The sequence below is a fragment of the Littorina saxatilis genome, unplaced genomic scaffold (genome assembly GCF_037325665.1).
Source record: "Littorina saxatilis isolate snail1 unplaced genomic scaffold, US_GU_Lsax_2.0 scaffold_609, whole genome shotgun sequence".
NCBI lineage: Eukaryota > Metazoa > Mollusca > Gastropoda > Littorinimorpha > Littorinidae > Littorina > Littorina saxatilis.
The window spans coordinates 1-20,870 of record NW_027126432.1 but is presented as its reverse complement, the minus strand read 5'-3'; the positions used below and the strand labels follow the sequence as shown (position 1 = coordinate 20,870).

Sequence of the window (20,870 nt, the reverse complement as noted above, 5' to 3'; positions counted from 1 at the left end):
AACACTCTGCTTCTCAAAGTGGATTGTGGATACCCGGTTGTCGGTAATTTGTGATAAGTCGTGTACCAAACAAACACGCAGAATTATGTCTATGTCAATGAAGATACATTTAAAGCATACAATAATTTCATCTTACAGGAAGGATATATGGAGAACAATGTTCGCTGTCAGTAGAATGTCAGACAGTCAATAATGAGGAGTGTGTCGTTGTTGGCACGAACCAAAAGCACTGTCTGTGCAAGGAGGAGTATTTTCGTCTAACAACATGTCGAAGCAGTAAGTATCTGAAATGAATTGTGCGGAAGTGTGTGTGTGTGTGTGTGTGTGTGTGTGTGTGTGTGTGTGTGTGTGTGTGCATGTGTATGTGTGCGTGTGTGTGTGTGTGTGTATGTATGTATGTGTGTGTGTGCGTGCGTGCGTGCGTGCGTACATGCGTGCGTGCGTGTGTGTATGTGTGTGTGTGTGTGTGTGTGTATGCGTGTGTGCATGCGTGTGTTTATACAGGCTTGTTTGGTATTTTTTACGTTGAAAGCTGTCTTTTTATTTCACAGTTTGTTAAAATGCAGTGCAGGTCCACGACTGACAGCTCTTCGATTCCTCAGAGAAATAGTCATTTTAATAGTCATGCGTGCAGCAACTATTTCAGTGACATTTCAGTTACCTGTACCGCGGTTTTTCAGCATGGTTGTTGTCACACTTAGCGTGAACACAAGCCACATCGCCCTCTTCAATTTCAGATCGTTACATGTTTATCTTTTGTTTTTTGTCGACCATGTTTTTCAACGGTATTTATATCTTTTGAAGTCACATTTTATATTACATCCTGTTTGATATGTTTGCAATGTCGGTTTGAAGCTTGAAAGGTACTCTTTTCAAAAACATCTCAGCTGTTTTTGGATAGAGGCAAAACAAAAATGTGTCACGCCTTCACGGAAAACCCATTAGGGGCATGTGAGACAGGGAAACCTTTGTTAAAAGAAAAGTGAAATAAAAATGTAACAAATCAATGAAAATAAAAATGTAAAAAGAACATGGGGGGATGGCGGTAGAGGAGGTGGGGCGATGTGTGTGTAAGTAAATGCAGACAACTAGACGGCTAGAGGTGACCTGAATTTGGCTAGGGACCTGGCTGGGTCGTCTTGGGTCTTTGCTGTGCATGGTCACTTTTGGGCTTTATTATGGCCTCCACCCTGAGCAGTCAGTGGCATTAGAATAGGCGCCTGGTAGACGCTTCGTCAAAACTTACACCAAAACCTTAAAACTTAAATGATTTAAACCGTGTGTTTCTTTTTTTCCCCACTACTGGATCGTTTATAATTCGATCAACTTTTTTTCACAACCATCACCACCACCACCACCACCTTAACGCCCAGGCATGAAACCTTACTCTTTTAAGAGGTAATTCCTCTATTTTCTTTTTTATTCTTGAAAATTCGAAAGCAAAACAAACAACAACACGAAAAAGGAAAATAAAGCTACAGAATGACTTTTTTCAGTTATATTTTGAAAAACAAACTCCAGACCCCGGAACCCACAGATCATTGACAGCCTTTTTCATGATTCCCAACTTTGTTCTTTTATTTGGGGATTGTAATGCTATATTACATCTCTTGCTTATGTCATGGACTCCCATACATGCTAACATGTACAACAGTACCTGCAAGTTTCCTTTTTCGATCCCGAAAATCTATAAATGTTTCGTCTCTTTCAGTTTCAGAGGACTTTGCTCCCTGGCGTACTGCCATGTAAATAGTCCCTTGATCTGACCCCCCCCCCCCCCCCCCCCTGTGCAAGCGCCACTGCCGCTGCTCCACCCGACCCCACCCTCCCGGAATTTTTTTTTTTTTTACTTTCTCATTGTGGACTTCATGGTTCGACCAAAACACAGAACACGTGTAAGATTAACATGTTCAGACGTTCAACTCTCGTGTCTCTTAAAAACCACAACAGTTATTCGTTTCAGAAGGAATTTGCGGCATTCTGTCTGTAGATGACAAGTCTGACGTTAATGTACCGAAATTAGCGTGGAGTCTCGCCCGCATGGCAGTCAATCCACAATGAAATGTATATTTTAAGACGTGTTTTTGTGTCATATATGTTGCTGGTGTAAACTGAACGTGTAACGGACCATTAAAACCAGTGGGGCGCTCAATTAACTGCAGTGTATAGACACCTCACACCATCCAGAGTGGACGAATACAGATTTTCATCGCTATATTTTTCTAGGTCACAATCAGGAGTTAGGAAGCTTAAAAAGTAAGAAATGATTAACCATCAGAACTTGAATATTTAAACTTTTCCCTTCAAAATTAAGAAAACTATTTGAAAAATATTAGCGTTTTGACAGTCTCTTCTTGTGCGCCTATAATAAGGAATTTTTAAACGTTCATCTTGGTTTTTTGTTCTCTCTTTTTGCAGAGAACAATCTGATGACTACTCCCTCGCGGTCCGGGCAGGCTGAAGAGAAAAGCATCAATGCCACGTGGACCATGCCAACTGGCCTAACTGGAGCAAGTCTTGAATACAAGGCAACCAGGAATGATTCTAGTGGTACCGATGTGTCATCTATGTTCGACGCGTACGTATTTCACAACTTCGAGAATTTGATTCAAGGAACAGCCTACAGTATCAGCGTGATGACAAAAACACCGAGCAACCCGGGCCATGGAAGCAACACTGTGGAATACGAGGGTCCTGCCGTCACGGTATACACAAGTGAGTGAACTGTGCTTGGACCTGCTCTAGCTGTTGCCTTTACACAAATCGAATGTCTCATCAAGTCATTTGTCCACAACATTCACAGAACCGCGTTTGAAATAAAGTCTTAAAGAGTTTAAGCTTTCGTCTTCCCAGGCACTGTATTGAGTTGTTCTCCAGTGAGTATGGGTGAGACAGAATAACTGAACAATCTAATATTGATGCAATACAGACTTATTTTTTTAATTTATAGTTGTAGCTAACAGGACAGAGCGTTTTAACCAACGCAGAAGTAATATACACCAAATACATGTACTATTATGTAACATCATTATCAAAATTGTGTACGCAAAACCGTGACGTCATATAAACAAGGGTCAAGTCTCGGTTGCTATTGTTGTTGGTGGGGATGGTGCTGGTGCTGGTTAAGGTTTGACGTTATGTTTGAAGCTGTTGGTATCACGATATTTTGTTCCTATTTTGTCTAGCTTCTGTATATCCAATAATAATGCTAATACTGAAACTAATACTTATCATGTATTTACGTGTGTGTGTATTGATGGACGTATGTATGTACAGAGCCTGCCCAGCCAGGGAAACTGATACAAGAACTACACCGAGCGCCAGATGTTATCCTTCATTTCAATGCCTCATTGGGAAACGTGGAGAGCTACCGTGTCACTCTGACACAAGTCAGCAAGGAGAATACGACCTCGTTGACCGAAGCAACGTTCCGTGACCTGACGGCGGGCGTAACGTACCAGGTGACCATTGTGGCGGTCAGTGGCGGCATCGTCAGTGTTCCTCTGACTGACTCTTTCTTCGTCGACGCTGAACGTGAGTATGGTTAAGTTTATCTTAGGTTGGACAATGTGGCATCATAGAGAAAGAAAAGAAATGAAGAGGGGAAAATAGCTTACATAAATCAATTGATCAAAAAAATACAAGCAGAGTAATACTGTGGGAAGAACAGCGTAGTGTAGAGTGATGATGACTAACGCAGACTGACTAATTCAATTTCCCGCAGAAGCTATGGTTAAATACAAAAGTATATATAATCGTATCAAACTAAGTCGTGTGCACACACAAACACCCATTTAATTAACGCAAACATCACTTTAAACAAATATATCGAAAAAACCTGTACATACTAATAATTAAACACGAAATAATGAGCATGGTAAACATAGGGTACTCAAAATCTATACTTTATCAACTATATTAATATTTTAAGAAAGTCGTAACAATAAAATTGTAAATTCAGATCTTCTTCTTCTTCTTCTTCTTCTTTCTTCTTCCTTCTTTCTTCTTTCTTTCTTCCTTCTTCCTTCTTCCTTCTTCCTTCTTCCTTCTTCTTCTTCTTCTTCTTCTTCTTCTTCTTCTTCTTCTTCTTCGTTCATGGACTAAGACTCCCACGTTCACCCATGTTTTTAGCACTAGTGGATTTTTACGTGTATGACCGTTTCTACCCCGCCATTCAGGCAGCATACGCCGATTTCGGGGAAGGCATGCTGGGTATTTTCGTGTTTCTATAACCCACCGAACTCTGACATGGATTACAGGATCTTTTCCGTGCGCACTTGGTCTTGTGCTTGCGTGCACACTAGCAGGTATGCACATAAGTTGACCTGGGAGATTGGAAAAGTCTCTACTCTTAACCCACCAGGCGGCAGCGACCGGGATTCGAACTAACGACCTCCCGATTAGGAGGCCGACGTCTTAATTTACTACCTCGCCTCTGCGCCCGTCAATTTAGATGATCAACCGGTAAGGTTCGTATTGTTAATCTTCGAACATCATTGTAATAACTACAACATAATAAACGATATTCAACATCTTCCTTGTGAAATCCACACAGTCAAGACGGGCTATCACTTGAATGGCGTTCCAACACTTCAGTATTTAATCAGTTTCAACAGAAACCTATAATAATAGAAGCAGCTAAGTACTATTACCAGCAGTCGACACGCGATAATACATATACCCTTTGACTTTTCCTTGGGAGTATCCATTACTAAAAGTAGAATACGGGATAGTGGGAAAGCTGTTCAATGGCACTCATGCACTATATTCGAATTTTAATACACGACTCAAAATCTTTGGGATAAATCAAAATGAAAAAAATACAAGTATGTAGAGTTAAGAAAACAAGAAAAAGTTGAAAACCGTTTGGAATGAAGCACACACACACACAACAAATGCAAGAATTACGAGTCAGGGGTGGGACTTTTCCGCGAATCCGCGATTTTCCGTGGACACAACTTACAAATTCCGCTGGAGTAATCTATTTTTCTGCGTCATACTATTGCCAGTATTGGATTATGGATATATGGTTCATTACGTAAATATACACCATTACAATGCTATCATCATTGTTGTATGAAAGGTTTTTTTTGTTTGATTGGATTGTGTGGTTGTTGTGTTTTGTGGTGGGTTTTTTGGGGTTAGGGGGAGTGAGGAGAATGTCTTTTTTTACCTGATCCAAACAAGTATAATTTTAATTTCAGAATGCACCAGATTGCACAGACTTTAATGTACCATGTAAAAAAAAATCGCCCTAGAAAAAAGGTATTTCCTCCTTTTTCATCACAAGAGAGTCCCACCCCTGCGAGTTCAAAAAAAAAATCGAAGCGAATCGAACCCGGGACCACAAATGTAAGGACTAGCGCACCGTCAATCGGGGTCTCTACCAACTGAACTATTTTGTCGCACTGTAGTCAAGGGAGATTTTAACTTCAAATATTACACTTGAGTTCTCGAGCGTGGCAACGACTCAGTGACTCGAGTTTCCGTGTCTCTCCGTTCGTATTTGTGTACTGTTCTCCATATCTCACTCGTCGGGGCTAGTTCAGTAACTGACCCTACGCTCCCGGTCACTTTGTATAAGTTTGGAAAGCAATATCAAGTAGCGATAATTTCAAGCGAGACCGACATTATCGATACGAAATGCATTGACCAATCGCCGAAAGGCGCATAAAAAGGATATCCCAAAATCCTCTATTGCCGATGACATACTAAGGAGTTAGTTCGGGAGAACGACGATCTATGGACGATTTATTATATAAAGGGAAGCAAGCGGTTAAAAACGGGCGTCGATAGAGACAATGAACAATGTTATCAACTTGTAGTATTTCATCCACTTGTGATTTCAATCATTCACACGAAGTAATTACAACATTGGTTCATTGTCATTTAGCACGTTTACTTGAGAAGGACAGTAATTCAGGATAGTTAGGTTGGCTGCATGCATTAGCTGTAGTAGGCCCTAACCTAGTTCATTTCACTATTACATGTGCAACCTTGTCCTTTTGTAATCTGAGCTATGCATCTTGTTACCATGCCGTTAGGGTGTGTATTGGGGCGGGGGTAGGCTTGGAGGGGGAAGGGGGGGGGGTGAGGGTGAGGGGTTCTTAAATGTGGCCTCAAGTCGCAGACAGCCATCTGTTTGTAAGTGAAATAGTTCAGTAGAAGTTTTGCTCTCTCAGCATTGACTTTTTCCGAACAGAGAGGTCTTCTATACTAGAGTCTGTTAACTCGAGAAGCGATGTGTGTTTCTGGCGTATAGCTGCTGGTGAAGTCTCTCAGCTAGACATCTCTCAGAAGGGCAGTCGCTGGGTCAAGGTGACGTGGAGAATACCTGACGATCCCAAAGGCAACATCACGGGGTACACGGTCCGGGCACTGGATGGTCAGCAGTGTGTGTCTGCTGTTGTGGTCCTCTGTTCCGACTGTGGTGTTTCTGTAAGTCATTGTGTGTACTTCCTTGTTGAAATGTTAACAACAGTCACTGTAATGCTTACGTTGAGTAGACAAACATGTTGCTGTCATAACTAACAGGTATTCAAACATGTTGCTGTCATAACTAACAGGTATTCAAAAGCAAAACGTGAACAGATAAACGCAATGTGTTGAAGAGAATTGTAACCGCACAGCGGCCTGTGTTCATTGGTTGGCATTCAGCGATTCGAGTGAGAAAGCACAGACGCAACGTGGACGGAAGCGCATCTCAGGGTGGCCGAGTGGTAACGCACTTGCGCTCGGAAGCGAGAGGTTGCGAGTTCAACCCTGGGTCAGGGCGTTAGCAATTTTCTCCCCCCTTTCCTAACCTAGGTGGTGGGTTCAAGTGCTAGTCTTTCGGATGAGACGAAAAACCGAGGTCCCTTCGAGTACACTACATTGGGGTGTGCACGTTAAAGATCCCACGATTGGCAAAAGGGTCTTTCCTGGCAAAATTGTATAGGCATAGATAAAAAATGTCCACCAAAATACCCGTGTGACTTGGAATAATAGGCCGTGAAAAGTAGGATATGCGCCGAAATGGCTGCGATCTGCTGGTCGATGTGAATGCGTGATGTATTGTATAAAACATTCCATATCACACGGCATAAATAGATCCCTGCGCCTTGAGTCCGAGTCTGGATATACGCGCGCGATATAAGACTTCATATAACAGCATCTGGTGTAATTTCGATTTTTGGTTGGCCTTACTCAACACGCTAAAAATCGCACTCTTTTTTGTGTCTCTCAGCAACGAGGAAAAATTATATTAACCAGTGTTATGTTGTACCTCATGGCGGATGAAAAGTTGAAAAAGTTAATCGCCTTTAATGTTTTTAAGCCGCCTTAATGTAATAAAGGGGCTTACAGGCTTCAGTCTGTCTGTTTGTTTGTTTGTTTCTCTGTTTGGTTGCTTCTCCGTTTGTTTCTCTGGTTGTCTACGGATTAGACTTGTATCTCTGGTACTCTGGGGTCAATTGAGCTCAAATTTGGTAAGTAGCTTAGGTTCCTAATGGTAGTCAAACTTGAGATACACGCCTTTACGCACCCAGCCAGTGGAACAAACAAATCAAAGGTCTCACATGAGGATGCGCGTCTCAACCTAACACTTGACGTCGAAGAAATGTGCTAGTGAGACCTGGGACCTTTATTCACGAAGCATGGGTGCTTTTACAAAGCATGGGTGTGTACACTAGTCAGATAATATAATATATTATATTTTAATTCGTTTCAGATGTTTTCAAAGACGTTTTCAATTTAATATGAACGTGTACATCAACGCGTATGTCTGGGTTGGAAAGATCTTAATAAACTGAGACATGTTTTTTTCGAAATTATCTCGCGATCTACACACATTTTGCAATGTGGATAAGAACATAATAAGTACGTCAAAAATACACCGAATATAATGTATAATATATTTACTATAATCTTTACTTTCCTCTGGTTAATTATTTCTTCACAAAGACTATGTCACGTTTTAAAGTCAAAAGAATGACCTAAAACGGTCAATTACTGCTAACTGACTAACCACACCACGATCCACTCTCGCAGTCACACAACTTAGTTAGAAACAACAAAAGTATAAGTTCTAGACGTCTGTTTATATACACTAACTCTCCACCTCCCTCTTCTCGTGAAGCCAAAAGTGTTTTTACGACCAAGTCGTAAAATAACAATAAAGACAACTGACAAAAGCCAGTTAAAGTTTATGAAATAATAAGAACACGCTGAACCGTGTAACGTTAGAAAACACTTAGCTGCTCTGTAAAAAGTATTAGTCTGTACAGGCGTTAACACTATACGTTGTCACAACTCAAAGTTCGTCATAAAGGGTTAGAAAGATGACAAGGTGGGGGCGTTTACGCATGGGTGCATTCAACTCTCAGTGTAGCCAGGGTCCATTCGATGAAACGCAGTGGAGCAGTGGAGCATACGGGTAAAAGTTGGAGCAACACCAATAACAGCCGTAGAACAGCAACCGTAGAACAAAGGACAGCAACAGTGTAGCCCGTCTTCAACAGCAAACAGGCAGCAGCCAGGTAGCAAACGTACAGCAAACGTACAGCAACACCTCCAGCAACAACCCGCAACAAGCGGCATCAACCAGCAACAAGCGGCGTCAACCAGCAACAAGCGGCGTCAACCAGCAACAAGCGGCGTCAACCAGCAACAAGCTGAAACAAGAGCAATTGGTGCAGTGACCATGCCAAAAGAGCTTGCCACGCACTTAGAATTTCAAGAACCACATTATTTGTTTGTTTGTTTGTTTTGCTTAACGCCCAGTCCACCACGAAGGGTGATATCAGGGCGGTGCTGCTTTGACATTTAACGTGCGCCACCCACAAGACAGAAGTCGCAGCACAGGCTTCATGTCTCACCCAGTCACATTATTCTGACACCAACCAGTCCTAGCACTAACCCCATAATGCCAGACGCCAGATGGAGCAGCCACTAGATTGCCAATTTTAAAGTCTTAGGTATGACCCGGCCGGGGTTCGAACCCACGACCTCCCGCTCACTGGGCGGACGCCTTACCACTAGGCCACCGTGTTGCGGTACCACATTATTTAAAGCAGTGACCGATAACAACAAAAGAAATGGATTGCCGTCGAACAAGGAGCGAAATCAAGAACATACAAGCACACACACACTAGACCACCCTTGCGATCAACACCCGCATCAGTAGGAATAGCATAGCACACAAAATACACAAGATAGCAAAACAAAACAATCTGTTCAGGACAGATCATTGGTTAAACTTTCTTCTCGTATTTCAAAGTTGCAAAGTTTTGCCTATTGTGATTGTTTGTATTTTTCATTCGGCCCTTCCGTTTTTGTCTGGTCGATTTTGAGGGTACCCTTACTTGAGCGGTGGTCACGTGATCTCTGTAAAATAAATATTTACTCCAAAAGGTGATCCTGAAGGTTATGTGAACGGTCTAAACTGTCATATAAAGTTTCAATGAAATGACACGGGGATTAATGCTTTCATTTGGGTTTGAAATCTGTTGCAATAATGTTTTGGCCAAGTTTAGATAGAACACTGTGAGGTAGGAATGCTTCCAGCTTTTAAGACAACCCCTTTAACAACAATATTTCGATGTGTGCTAACCCCGACACAGTCCTACCTGGATGACACAAACGTTACGCCATGAAATGCACGAGTTTGACCTCCATTTCACAAAACTGGTCCAGGGGCCCGGACATGGGCTTACATGGTACAGGAAATTATGAAGATCTAATTAATACCAATTTGCCTATTCTCTAAAAACGTTCACATCCTATTAGGTATACTTCAAGGGAACATACTTTCTTTTTCTTCTAATATAAAAATGTGTGTAGCTTGCAAGACAAAACCGAAACACTGTGTTTCAGGCTGATCGCAAACGAGCATTACAAGGAATTGTCAGATATTCGCTTCTGTCGTCGTTGTTGTCATTTTTTCTGTTTGCGTGCTTTCTTCTTTTTTTGGTTGTGGGTTTGAAGTTCTTGCGGTTAAGAATTAGAGAAGAAAATGCATTAACACCCAGAACGAATCCTCGGCTGCTGTTTATTTGGTCAATGTATCATGGGAAAAATCCTAGTTGGAAACACTCCTGTTACAATTTACAGTCATTGATACTAAACTGTATGCCTTCTTTCTTTTTCCTCCCAGAATCAATCAGAGGAGAACTGCCCATTGTGGAAAAACGTAACAAGAACCAAGGACCAGCTTGATCAAATGATTGATGTGAACGTGACGTCTCTGATGCCTGACATTGCCTACACAATACGCGTGAATGCCTTCAACCAAAAAGGAAAGGGAGATGATACAGACAAAAACGACGTTACAACTCAGTCGGAAGGTGAACAGAGTCCACGGTACAGAGTCATTAGGGGAAGGGCCTTTCATATGGACTGCCTCCTGATAAGGGCCGCCTCCTGTTCTGACAAATTAACGGTGCTTGAGCGCTCATTCGAGACATATATACATTCTCTAGATGACGTGCACACGTCAAAACTGTTTCGGACGCATAAACCACAAAAACGTTATGCTTTTTTATTTTTATGTTTAATATTTTACACTTCTGGCAGCGCACACGCTTAATCTGATGCTTAAACCCGACTTGTTTTTGTCCACAGACACAGCTGTTATCAAACAGAATTTGCTATATATGACAACTAAGACTGTAATTGAACATTACATTTTAGCAGTGTTGTCCCGTCTTTCTAACGGAAACAAGACATAATAGAAAATACAAAGTATGTGAGTGTCCCCTAATATGGAGTATAATGGACCACCTTCAACATATGCAAAAAAAGAAAAGAAAACACAAAGATGTGTTTCAATCATGCATTAGGAAGCTTGCTGAAAGTAACCTGTACCTAACCCTCAAGCTTTCAAAATGTATTTCAAACAGTCTTCTTAAGCGAACGTTGATATTTTTCAATTATTGTCTATTTGTATTTGATAAGTTTCTTTAGTTTTTTGTTGTGTGCCAGATAATGTTCTCATCAAACCGAAACAAATAATTCGGATGCATATTTGAATTTGTCTGACTTGCACACTGAGTTGTATCGTGTTGTCTTCAAGTATAATCACAGTGGGCTTTTTACTATGACTCGTGGAGGCCTCTGTACTGGTTCATATTAGGCGCCTACGCTCCTTATATGGACCAGTTGTAAATGTCTAGTGTAACTATTTCGCTCTAATTAGGCCTAACGGTTAACGAAGAAGAGAACAACTTCCAAGCACAAAATGAGAGTTCTTCAAAAGAAAACAGTTGAAGCTTGTTATTAGCATGAAACAAAAAGTGGTCCGTTACGGGGCCCTTCCCCTATATCATGCTCTCAGCGTGAAGTAACAGGAACTTGTACAACATGATGATGATGATGATGATGATGATGATGATGATGATGATGATGATGATGATGATGATGATGATGATGATGATGATGATGACACCTTTGTCAGTTTGTCAAATTCATTAAGCAGAAACTGTCATGTCTGAACGGCGGACAGACTGGATGTTAACATTGCGATTTGCCAAATTTGAAGGTTGCATCTTAACCTTAGTAAATGCCTATACACAGATTTATGATTGTTTAAATCATCGTTCACCCAGGAATGATGTCATTTGTAAGTTGCCATGATGGAAAATAGCACCTATAGACACTGTTTGCCCGCCAACGCAGTAACTAACCAGAGACGCCTTTGTCGATTTTAGTGTGTTTTTGATCATTTTATGAACAGTACTAAGACAGTTTGTGTAAATGCACCCGACAGCTGCCCAGCCATTGCGGGGCCTAACTTCGACGACACCAGCGCCATACCAGCTGAACGTGACGTGGACACCAGGGGAGAGAACTGGACCCACCAGCTACAACGTGTCGTGGAGCGAGAGGGAAGGCTTGCAGTCAGACAACTTCATTCCTATTGGCAGCGTCATTGTCACAGGTACGTGAGCAGCATATTGCTAACCTGCGTTTAGATTGTAGAACATGGATTCAATAGCTGTACAGAAAGGGTGATCATCTTTGAGCGTATTTCATTAGTTTTTAAAATCAGAATTCGTTTACAGTTTCTGATCAAGATTGTATAGGGTTTACTTAGCCTGTGCAGGAAACCGGGCATTGATACATACAGGCAGCAAAAATCACATGCTCATTTTCGTTTTGGTACTCTATTGTAAGCAGCTTGTGCAGATTCTGAGAGTGTGATGCGACTGTAAAAAATCCGTTAACAAGAGAAGAGACGGGCAGGCACAAAAGAATGTACTACACTAAACCTGAAGCTCTAAAAAGTCTCATATCGAATATCCTGGTTTGGAAAATGCAACACAAGTTTAAAAATAGAATGCAATTGAAGCTTGGATTTTTAACGAATAATCGGTTTACGTCGACGTTCTGTTTGTAAGGAGGAATCATGGTGAAAATAAAAATAAGACATATGCAATCTTGACAAACACAGAGAAACGATACATACAACGCGAAGAAATAAATGTAACTGTTATGATTACAGCTCTGCGTTAGTATTGAGTAATGCCGGCATAACGGCCGTCAGTTTAGGTGTTATACTCCATTCATTCCATTTTTAACTTCAAAACATGGTGTTGTGGTGGGAGTTTGTATGTGTGCGAATGTATTTAAAGGCACACTTCTTCTCGTGAAAGCAGTTCGACTTACCATCTCAGTTCTGGCCAGCTAGGCTTTTTACATGGGGTAAGATCATCCCTCCACTTGGTCACATACTTAACATCAACAATTGCATTCTCTTTAAAAATAAAATAAAAACTCAGTTCGTAAAAACCATTAATGCTTGGATTAATTCGTTAGGGTTTTGGTATGTGACGAAGTGGAGGGAGAGTATATATATAATATAGCCTTTAAAAGCAGATAGTTTGTTTTTGATTGGTATTACTTCTGACAAAGGTGAGTCGTAAGCGCATTTGTTCTTTTTTATTTTCGTAACATATTTTTTGTATCTGTTCTTCACAAAACAGATTACTCGAACACTAGCTACATCATCCACAACCTGTTGAGTTACTGGGAGTACCAGGTCATCGTGTTTCCTTACACTACTACTGTTGACCCGCCCGCCAGCCCAACCAACAAGACAGTCCGTACTTTGCCCACTGGTATGTTGTCGTCAATATTCAACATGTTCCATCTGTGTTTGAGGAAAGTGTTTGAGTATGTGTTGTTACAAGTAAAGTACTTACGGACTGAAATGACTTTCTAAAATCTCTTTCCGAATAAAAGAGTTTTTCTGGCTTATGCTGTAAACTCACACGTTGAGCACACACGTCGAAGCAGCGGGATACCGACAGGTGAACGGATGCACACACACGTACATATACATAGCCAAACTGACAGACAGACGGACAGACAGACGGACACATAGAAACACACACACGCACAGACAGGCAGATATACACACACACACACACACACACACACACACACACACACACACACACACACACACGCACACACACACACACACACCAACACACATATAACACGTCAGACAGACGAACGGACGAACACACAGACACACGGACGGACACATAGACAGTCGGATAGACACACGCACATAAACACACACACACACACACACACACACACACACACACGCACAAGAGAGTGAAGGATCAAGTACACAGGCAGCCAAATGTATTGTCATTTTCCCGTCAATGAGTACCATTAAAGAAAAAAACCAACTTTGATCTTTTCAGAGCCGGGCGCAGTGACAGAATTAAGCATCACTCAACAAGACGGGATGTTAGCCCTGACCCTGAATGTCAAATGTCCAACGGAGAAGGAACGGAATGCACGAATCACTTCTATTTCCTACAACAGCAGCATTGTTAAGGCTGGTACTACAGATAAGGTAAAGTACGATTCGGACAAAACATACTTGGAACTTCATTCTTGAAAACCGTGAACGTCTAGCTTAATTGTTATCACAAGTGTAAGAGGGTATTCTGATCAGTTAGATGCACAGTTCCTGTCATATCATATGTAGTCCGATGCCAGAGGGTTATCGAGCCCATCGTGCGTGACATCTAAAACTCATGTTGTACAAGTAGTAAGTACAGTCGAAAACGACCTAAGACTTTAAAATTGGCAATCTAGTGGCTGCTCCGTCTGGCATTATGGGGTTAGTGCTAGGACTGGTTGGTCCGGTGTCAGAATAATGTGACTGGGTGAGACATGAAGCCTGTGCTGCGACTTCTGTCTTGTGTGTGGCGCACGTTAAATGTCAAAGCAGCACCGCCCTGATATGGCCCTTCGTGGTCGGCTGGGCGTTAAGCAAACAAACAAACAAGTCGAAAACGCCATACGGTAATCTTCTTTCACAAACATGTTTATAATAAGGTTGAAGCTGTTGTGGCTGCTAAACTTCCACCCCTCGTATCAGCAGATAACTCATATCACGGGAGGTTATGTCAGGGATTTAAATGAACACCTACACGACAGGTGCTAGATTGACGCTCTAGATTGTGCCTGTTGGCGCGCAATCGAAGATACAAAACATATTTTACTCAATTGCTCACTCTATGATACAGACCGGGAAATAAACATGTCCATCCTCCCTAATGTTTATATTTTATTACATAGCATTTAGAGGATCTCCTAAAATCAGTGCTCATTGGTCAGATTAGTCACATTGTGCACTTATATTGTAATAAAAGCGAATTTCCTGTTGTTGATTATACATTTGCTTAATATTTATTGTAACAATCAATTGTCGAATAGAAAACTGTGTCAAACAACATGATACAAACCTTAGAAGGATGATACTATTGTCTCAACAGTTTACAAACGTAATGCAGCAGTGAGGTCATCCAAGTCCAACCGACGACACAATGTCAAATTCGTGGATTTCTATGGCCAAATATGTTAAATATCTGATTTTTTTTTAAAGCACACAGTTTGGTATGTAGTGCGAGCGCTTCTGTACGCTGCTTACAGAGTCGCTGATCTGACGATAAAAGACATCGTTGACAGTGTATTAGTGTGGGAGAAGTATGGTAAAGATCTCCATCTGCCATGGTCACACTAGATAGATCCAATCATTCCCTGACTAATGTTGGTGAAGTTACTGAAATATGAATCGATGATAGGTTACTGTTGCATGAGACACTGTTGCTGATGCTTAGATTTATGAACAAAAGCCAGAACGAAACAAAAACAAGAGAGACACAAACAGCATTGTCCTTATGTCAGCTGAGCACACTCTCGGGGTAAGTGGAAAGCGGAAAAGGGTTCATCATTGTCAGTTACAACTGTCAGACCAGTAAAGCCAGAATGTAGAACAGCCAACGTTCCCTCTTTGTTCGTTTATTTTAAAAAGCAACATGTATGGAGTGTGGCTTAGAGAAAGACTCCTTCCAGGCTGATTTCACAAATCAGTGTCGCGTTTAACCTCGCAGAACAAAGAATTCCATAATCACAAATATATCAGAAATACACATTTCACATCTACATTTTGAAGAACATGCACCCTCATGTTAAACAGGACTAACCTATTAGTCTATACTTTTTTCCCGACGACACATTCTCTTAAACTATTCCAATCAACCTTATAGTTAATTGTTTTCGCTCACAGTGAATCATCGTAATAGCAGTGTTCATATCCATGTTTCTTAAGCTTTGAAATTGTATACACTATTGGTTTTAACATTGTTTCATTCATATACCATAGGCTGGCATATGATACACAAGATAAACTTGGGACCACACACACTTTGCCTATATTAAGTGTGGTAATGTATACTGACGTCCAAAAGAAACGCGAAAAATATTATTTATTTTACAAATAATTTTTTTCTGGACTAACAAAAGTTGCGTTATTTTTGGCAGCCACTATATCAAGACCGATGTCTGAGGAAGGTGTATTGTGAATTTTACCGCATCAGCGCACTTGCAATCCACGTAAAGCCCGAGTTAGCTGAGACATTTTTCTTGTGCAGTTCAACTGCACGTGCAAGAAAAGCACAAAAGCTGCTCAGTGAGTGGTGTTCACTGTCACTAGAGGATAAAAATGGCACAACGTTACAGGTTTCATCAGTCCCTCATTCGACGCTATCACCATGCCAAGACTCACTTCTGCTGAACGCGAGAGAGCCATTGGACGTCTGGAGGCTGGGGACACGCCGGAAGCCGTGGCTGCGACTGTCCAATGTCACATATCCACCATTTATCGTCTCCTGCAGCGGTTTGTGATAACTGGCTCTACTGCTGATGCCGAGCGAAGCGGCAGACCCCGAGTGACGACGCCAAAGCAAGATCGGCACATTTTCCGCAGCCATGTTGCACATCCCTTCAGAACAGCTGCAGAAACAGCCAGAACTGTTAAAGGGACACACCAGGCACCCATTTCTAGGCAAACGGCCAGCCGGCGACTGCGCTCCAGGGGGCTGAGGAACTGCCGTCCAGCCAGGGGACCCGTCCTCACCGTGCGCCATAGACAGGCACGCCTGCATTGGGCGCAAGGCCACCTCAATTGGAACAATGTTCGCTGGCAGAACGTGCTTTTCAGCGATGAAAGCCGTTTCTGCATTGACCATGCCGACGGGCGTGTTCGGGTATGGAGAAGAAGTAGTTACCGCTATGCTGACAACTGTGTCGTGGAGAACAACGCCTAGGCCAGCCCAGCCTCATGTTGTGGGGCGCCATCGGCCACAACCAGGTGCTAGGTCCCGTCATCTTCCAAGGCCTGGGTCCTGGACCCGGCAACGGCGTAACAGCGCAGCGCTATATGGACCAGGTGCTGCACCCTCATGTGCTGCCCTTTTTTCAAGCCCATGGAAACTGGGTTTTCCAGCACGACAACGCGCGCCCCCACACCGCCAGGGCCACTCAGGGTCTCCTGCACCGCTCAGGCATCCAGGTGATGCCTTGGCCAGCGTTATCTCCTGACATGAACCCTATTGAGCAATTTTGTGACTTGCTCCAGACACAGCTCAACAGGGTGGTCCCAAGGCCCACAACTGTCGCTGATCTTGATCGGGCCGTCCGGCAGGCCTGGACCAACATTCCCAGGCAAGCCAGCAACACGTTGGTCCGCTCAATGCACCGCCGATGCCAGGCCGTCATCGATGCTAATGGGGGCCACACACGCTATTGACTGTTCTGTTAAGCGCTAATAACGCATCGTGTCCGCAACCTTACTGTGTTATGGACCATAAGTCAGTGTTTTACTCTACCAACAATTGGACATTAAGAATGAAATTTGAATTTGTGTACGATTTTTTTTATTAGGCAATAAATGACATTAGACAGTTTTTCGCGTTTCTTTTGGACGTCAGTATATTATTTCATCTATACAGAAAACGTCTTGTCTCCGATACACTATTGAGGTATGATGACCGCAAGACATGACCCAGGTCTAATTGTGACCCTCATTCAAAGTCCAAGATTGGTTAAATTTTGGATTACGAAAATGTAAAAATATCAATTTCTTGACTGTTTTTGATGCGAGAAAGATTTGATGACCGCCAGATTGTTTAGTCCTTGTGATCCTGTTTAAATGTCAAGGTCACAGTGAGGTCATGTTCAGGCCAATAAGAAAGAAATGTAAAAAAACACACACACTTTCAAACGGCCTTGAAGCTGTACGTATTTTTGAAACTTTTTAAGCTTCGAGGATTTCGTGACTTCTGGAGATGACTCGATGTCAAGTCTTATTGAACCTGGTCATATTTAAAGGTCACAGTGTGGGTGAGGTAGAACAGCAGATCATTTGTTTTTCATTCATATTAATTTATAATGACAAAGATCAATTGTGTGAGCATTTGTTTCTGGTTACATAATACCTGTGCTCTAAGTCTTCACATGGTTGTTTTGTTGCAGGATCCACCGCCTAACGACATAATGATTAGCAACTCAGATCAAGACTGTGACACGCCTATAATAAGCACAATTACTCCAGTTGCTGCAGAGGCTACCTACAACTTCAGTGTATGTAGAATTGTTGTTACACCTGGATGTTTTTATTTGATGTATCCTATTGACGTATTTATGCATATACATTGCATTTATATTTATGTACCATTTTGCTTGTAGTTATGTATGTATAACATTATCAAGTTGGCTTGTTAGAATGGTCAATTCCTTTACGCTGGCGCCGTTGAAAGTTTTCAAAATGAAATTATTTTGTGTGCTATATACTTGAACAGTTGTAATTTGTAACGTTTCTTGTAACGTATCGCGGTACTTTCTTTTAAAGCATGTTAATGTTGAACTAAAACACGACAAGCCTGTCGAAAAGAGAAGACTAAGTTAGTTCTAAGACCATAGCCATGGAGGAGGATCCACCTTACAATATGATGACACACCAATATGCTCCTCACTTTTTCAGGTCTTTGCCAAAGCAGACGGCGATCTTACTGGCATTAGTTCGCATATGAATGTTACTGTTGAAGCTGTAGGTAAGTACTTAAATTAATATAATGTGTATTTCTTTTTTTAGACAAGTTCTGGCAAGATTGTTTTGTCTGGCTTTCTTTGTTTTAATATTTTATTTTAATATTCTCTTGTTCATTAAAGAAATTCATATCCTTATTATTTTGATGCAATATAATTGTTAATTCAACGCGCCGTTCATTGGCATCCATTTACTTGTCATGTTTGCACAAACGATATCAGCATTCGCCTAAAAGGCTCATGCTTGATATCTTATTTCTCGACATGTCTGTTATCATTGGCTAACAGTCAGTATATTAGAAATAACTCATCATATAATGTCAGAATAGCAGTATAAACCCTATTGTGTTTTCAGCGTAGCAATAGGGTCCGATATTTACAAGGGCGGATCAATTCACTTTGGAGGGGGGAGGGGGTTACAAAATGACTGCGAAGATACAAGTTGACGGCGCCGAAGGCGCCTAAGCTTCTAGGGGGGTCCGGGGGCATGCCCCCCCCCCCCCCGGAAATTTGTTTTATCCAAAGAAGCAAAATGGAGCTATCTGGTGCATCCTGAGCCAATAAATTACCTCTTTTTTTTGGGGGGGTGGGGGGGGGGGTTACGTAACCGTGTAACCCCCCCCCCCCAGATCCGCCCTTGATTTAGACTCGAACAACAGTACTGGGACTGGGTGGCCGAGTGGTAACGCACTTGCGCTCGGAAGCGAGAGGTTGCGTGTTCAGGCCTGGGTCAGGCCGCAATTTTCTCTCCCCTTTCCTAACCTAGGTGGTGGGTTCAAGTGCTAGTCTTTCGGATGAGACGAAAAACCGAGGTCCCTTCAAGTACACTATCAATCAATCAATCAATGAGGCTTATATCGCGCATATTCCGTGGGTACAGTTCTAGGCGCTGTGCAGAGATGCCGTGTGAGATGAAATTTTATACGGCCAGTAGATTGCAGCCATGTCGGCGCATATTTACCTTTCACGGCCTTATTCCAAGTCACACGGGTATGGTAGACAATTATTAATTGTGCCTAAGCAATTTTGCCAGGAAAGACTACATTGGGGTGTGCACGTTAAAGATCCCACGATTGACAAAAGGGTCTTTCCTGGCAAAATTGTATAGGCATAGATAAAAATGTCCATCAAATACCCGTGGGACTTGGAATAAAGTAAAAAAATTCCAGCTCACACGGCATTAGGTCTCAGGAAACATGAATACACGCATGCAGGAAAAAAAAAATATGGGTAGCGCCGTATGTATGGCAGCTCGCTTTCCCCGGGGAGAAAGCAGCCCGAATTTCCATGAGGGTAACCTCACTGGACTGTAAATCTTATCCAATCCAATCCAATCCAATCCAAGTATAATGCGACTCGTCTTCGACTCGTCGGCATTATACTTGTCTCTTCTAAATATCGGACCCAATTGCTTCGCTGAAAACACAATAGTATGAGTTATTTCTAATATGCTGACTGTTAGCGAGAGAGAGAGAGAGAGAGAGAGAGAGAGAGAGAGAGAGAGAGAGAGAGAGAGAGAGAGAGAGAGAGAGAGAGAGAGAGAGAGAGAGAGAGAGAGAGAGAGAGAGAGAGGCGTGCCCGTATACACCTTTCAGGCAATTGACTACATAACAATTATCGGACACTTTAACAAAGACCCCAGCTTCAACCATAACCGATTTTTGTCTTCAAGTACTGCTACACGGGGAACGGGTATGTCCTGACCCCCGAACGGTCAGCACGTTTGTTTACTTAATTATGCAGTTGTTGTCGTTTGTGAACAGGCGCTAGGGATTCCCGGGGGCCCGTTTATTGCCTGTACCAATGGAGTGTTAATATGTTTTGTTACAGCGCCAACACTGACGCCTCCAGCAGGTCGAAAACTGGTTGAACAAAAGGGTATCACCCAACGCGAAGTGGCGTTAGACGTGTGTCCCTGTCTGGTCAGTAAGGAGCCAGGAACCATCACACTGGCGGGACTCATTGTCTGTGTCACAACGAATGATGACGATTGTGAAGCAGGTGCGTACTACTAGTAAAAAGGCGTTCACGTGGTCAATTTCTCTACGTGATGAGGGTATCATTATGGAATTCACATTAAGTCAGGGAAGAGGGGGGAGGGGGACACAGTTTGACGAAGAAAGAAGAAATAAAGTTGGTCGGTATAAAACGCAGGGAGAAAAAGCTGTCAACTGAATCTCTCAGCGACTTGCGAGCATTGCATTACTTGATGTATCAGTCGAGAAGAAAGCCGACAAGGAGCAATGGAAGTACGCGCACTGCACGACCTAAAATCAGATGTCCAATGGAATGGCCGCTTTTTATATTTAGTCAAGTTTTGACTAAATATTTTAACATCGAGGGGGAATCGAAACGAGGGTCGTGGTGTATGTGCGTGTGTCTGTGTGTGTGTCTGTGTGTGTGTGTGTGTGTGTAGAGCGATTCAGACTAAACTACTGGACCGATCTTTATGAAATTTGACATGAGAGTTCCTGGGTATG

General features: G+C 42.3%; 1 protein-coding gene across 1 annotated transcript; it reads left to right on the top strand.

Annotated features, from left to right (window-relative positions):
• Positions 1-1,178: 1,178 nt before the first annotated feature.
• LOC138954867 (phosphatidylinositol phosphatase PTPRQ-like) lies at positions 1,179-20,360 on the top strand (the record flags this gene model as incomplete). The annotated part of the gene is given in 11 exon segments (XM_070326626.1): positions 1,179-1,197; positions 2,419-2,715; positions 3,277-3,534; positions 6,263-6,438; positions 10,133-10,322; positions 11,744-11,914; positions 12,960-13,094; positions 13,695-13,849; positions 17,818-17,925; positions 18,326-18,395; positions 20,221-20,360. Coding segments are annotated over 11 exon segments (1,719 nt in total), but the record flags the coding sequence as incomplete, so codon positions are not given.
• Positions 20,361-20,870: the final 510 nt, after the last annotated feature.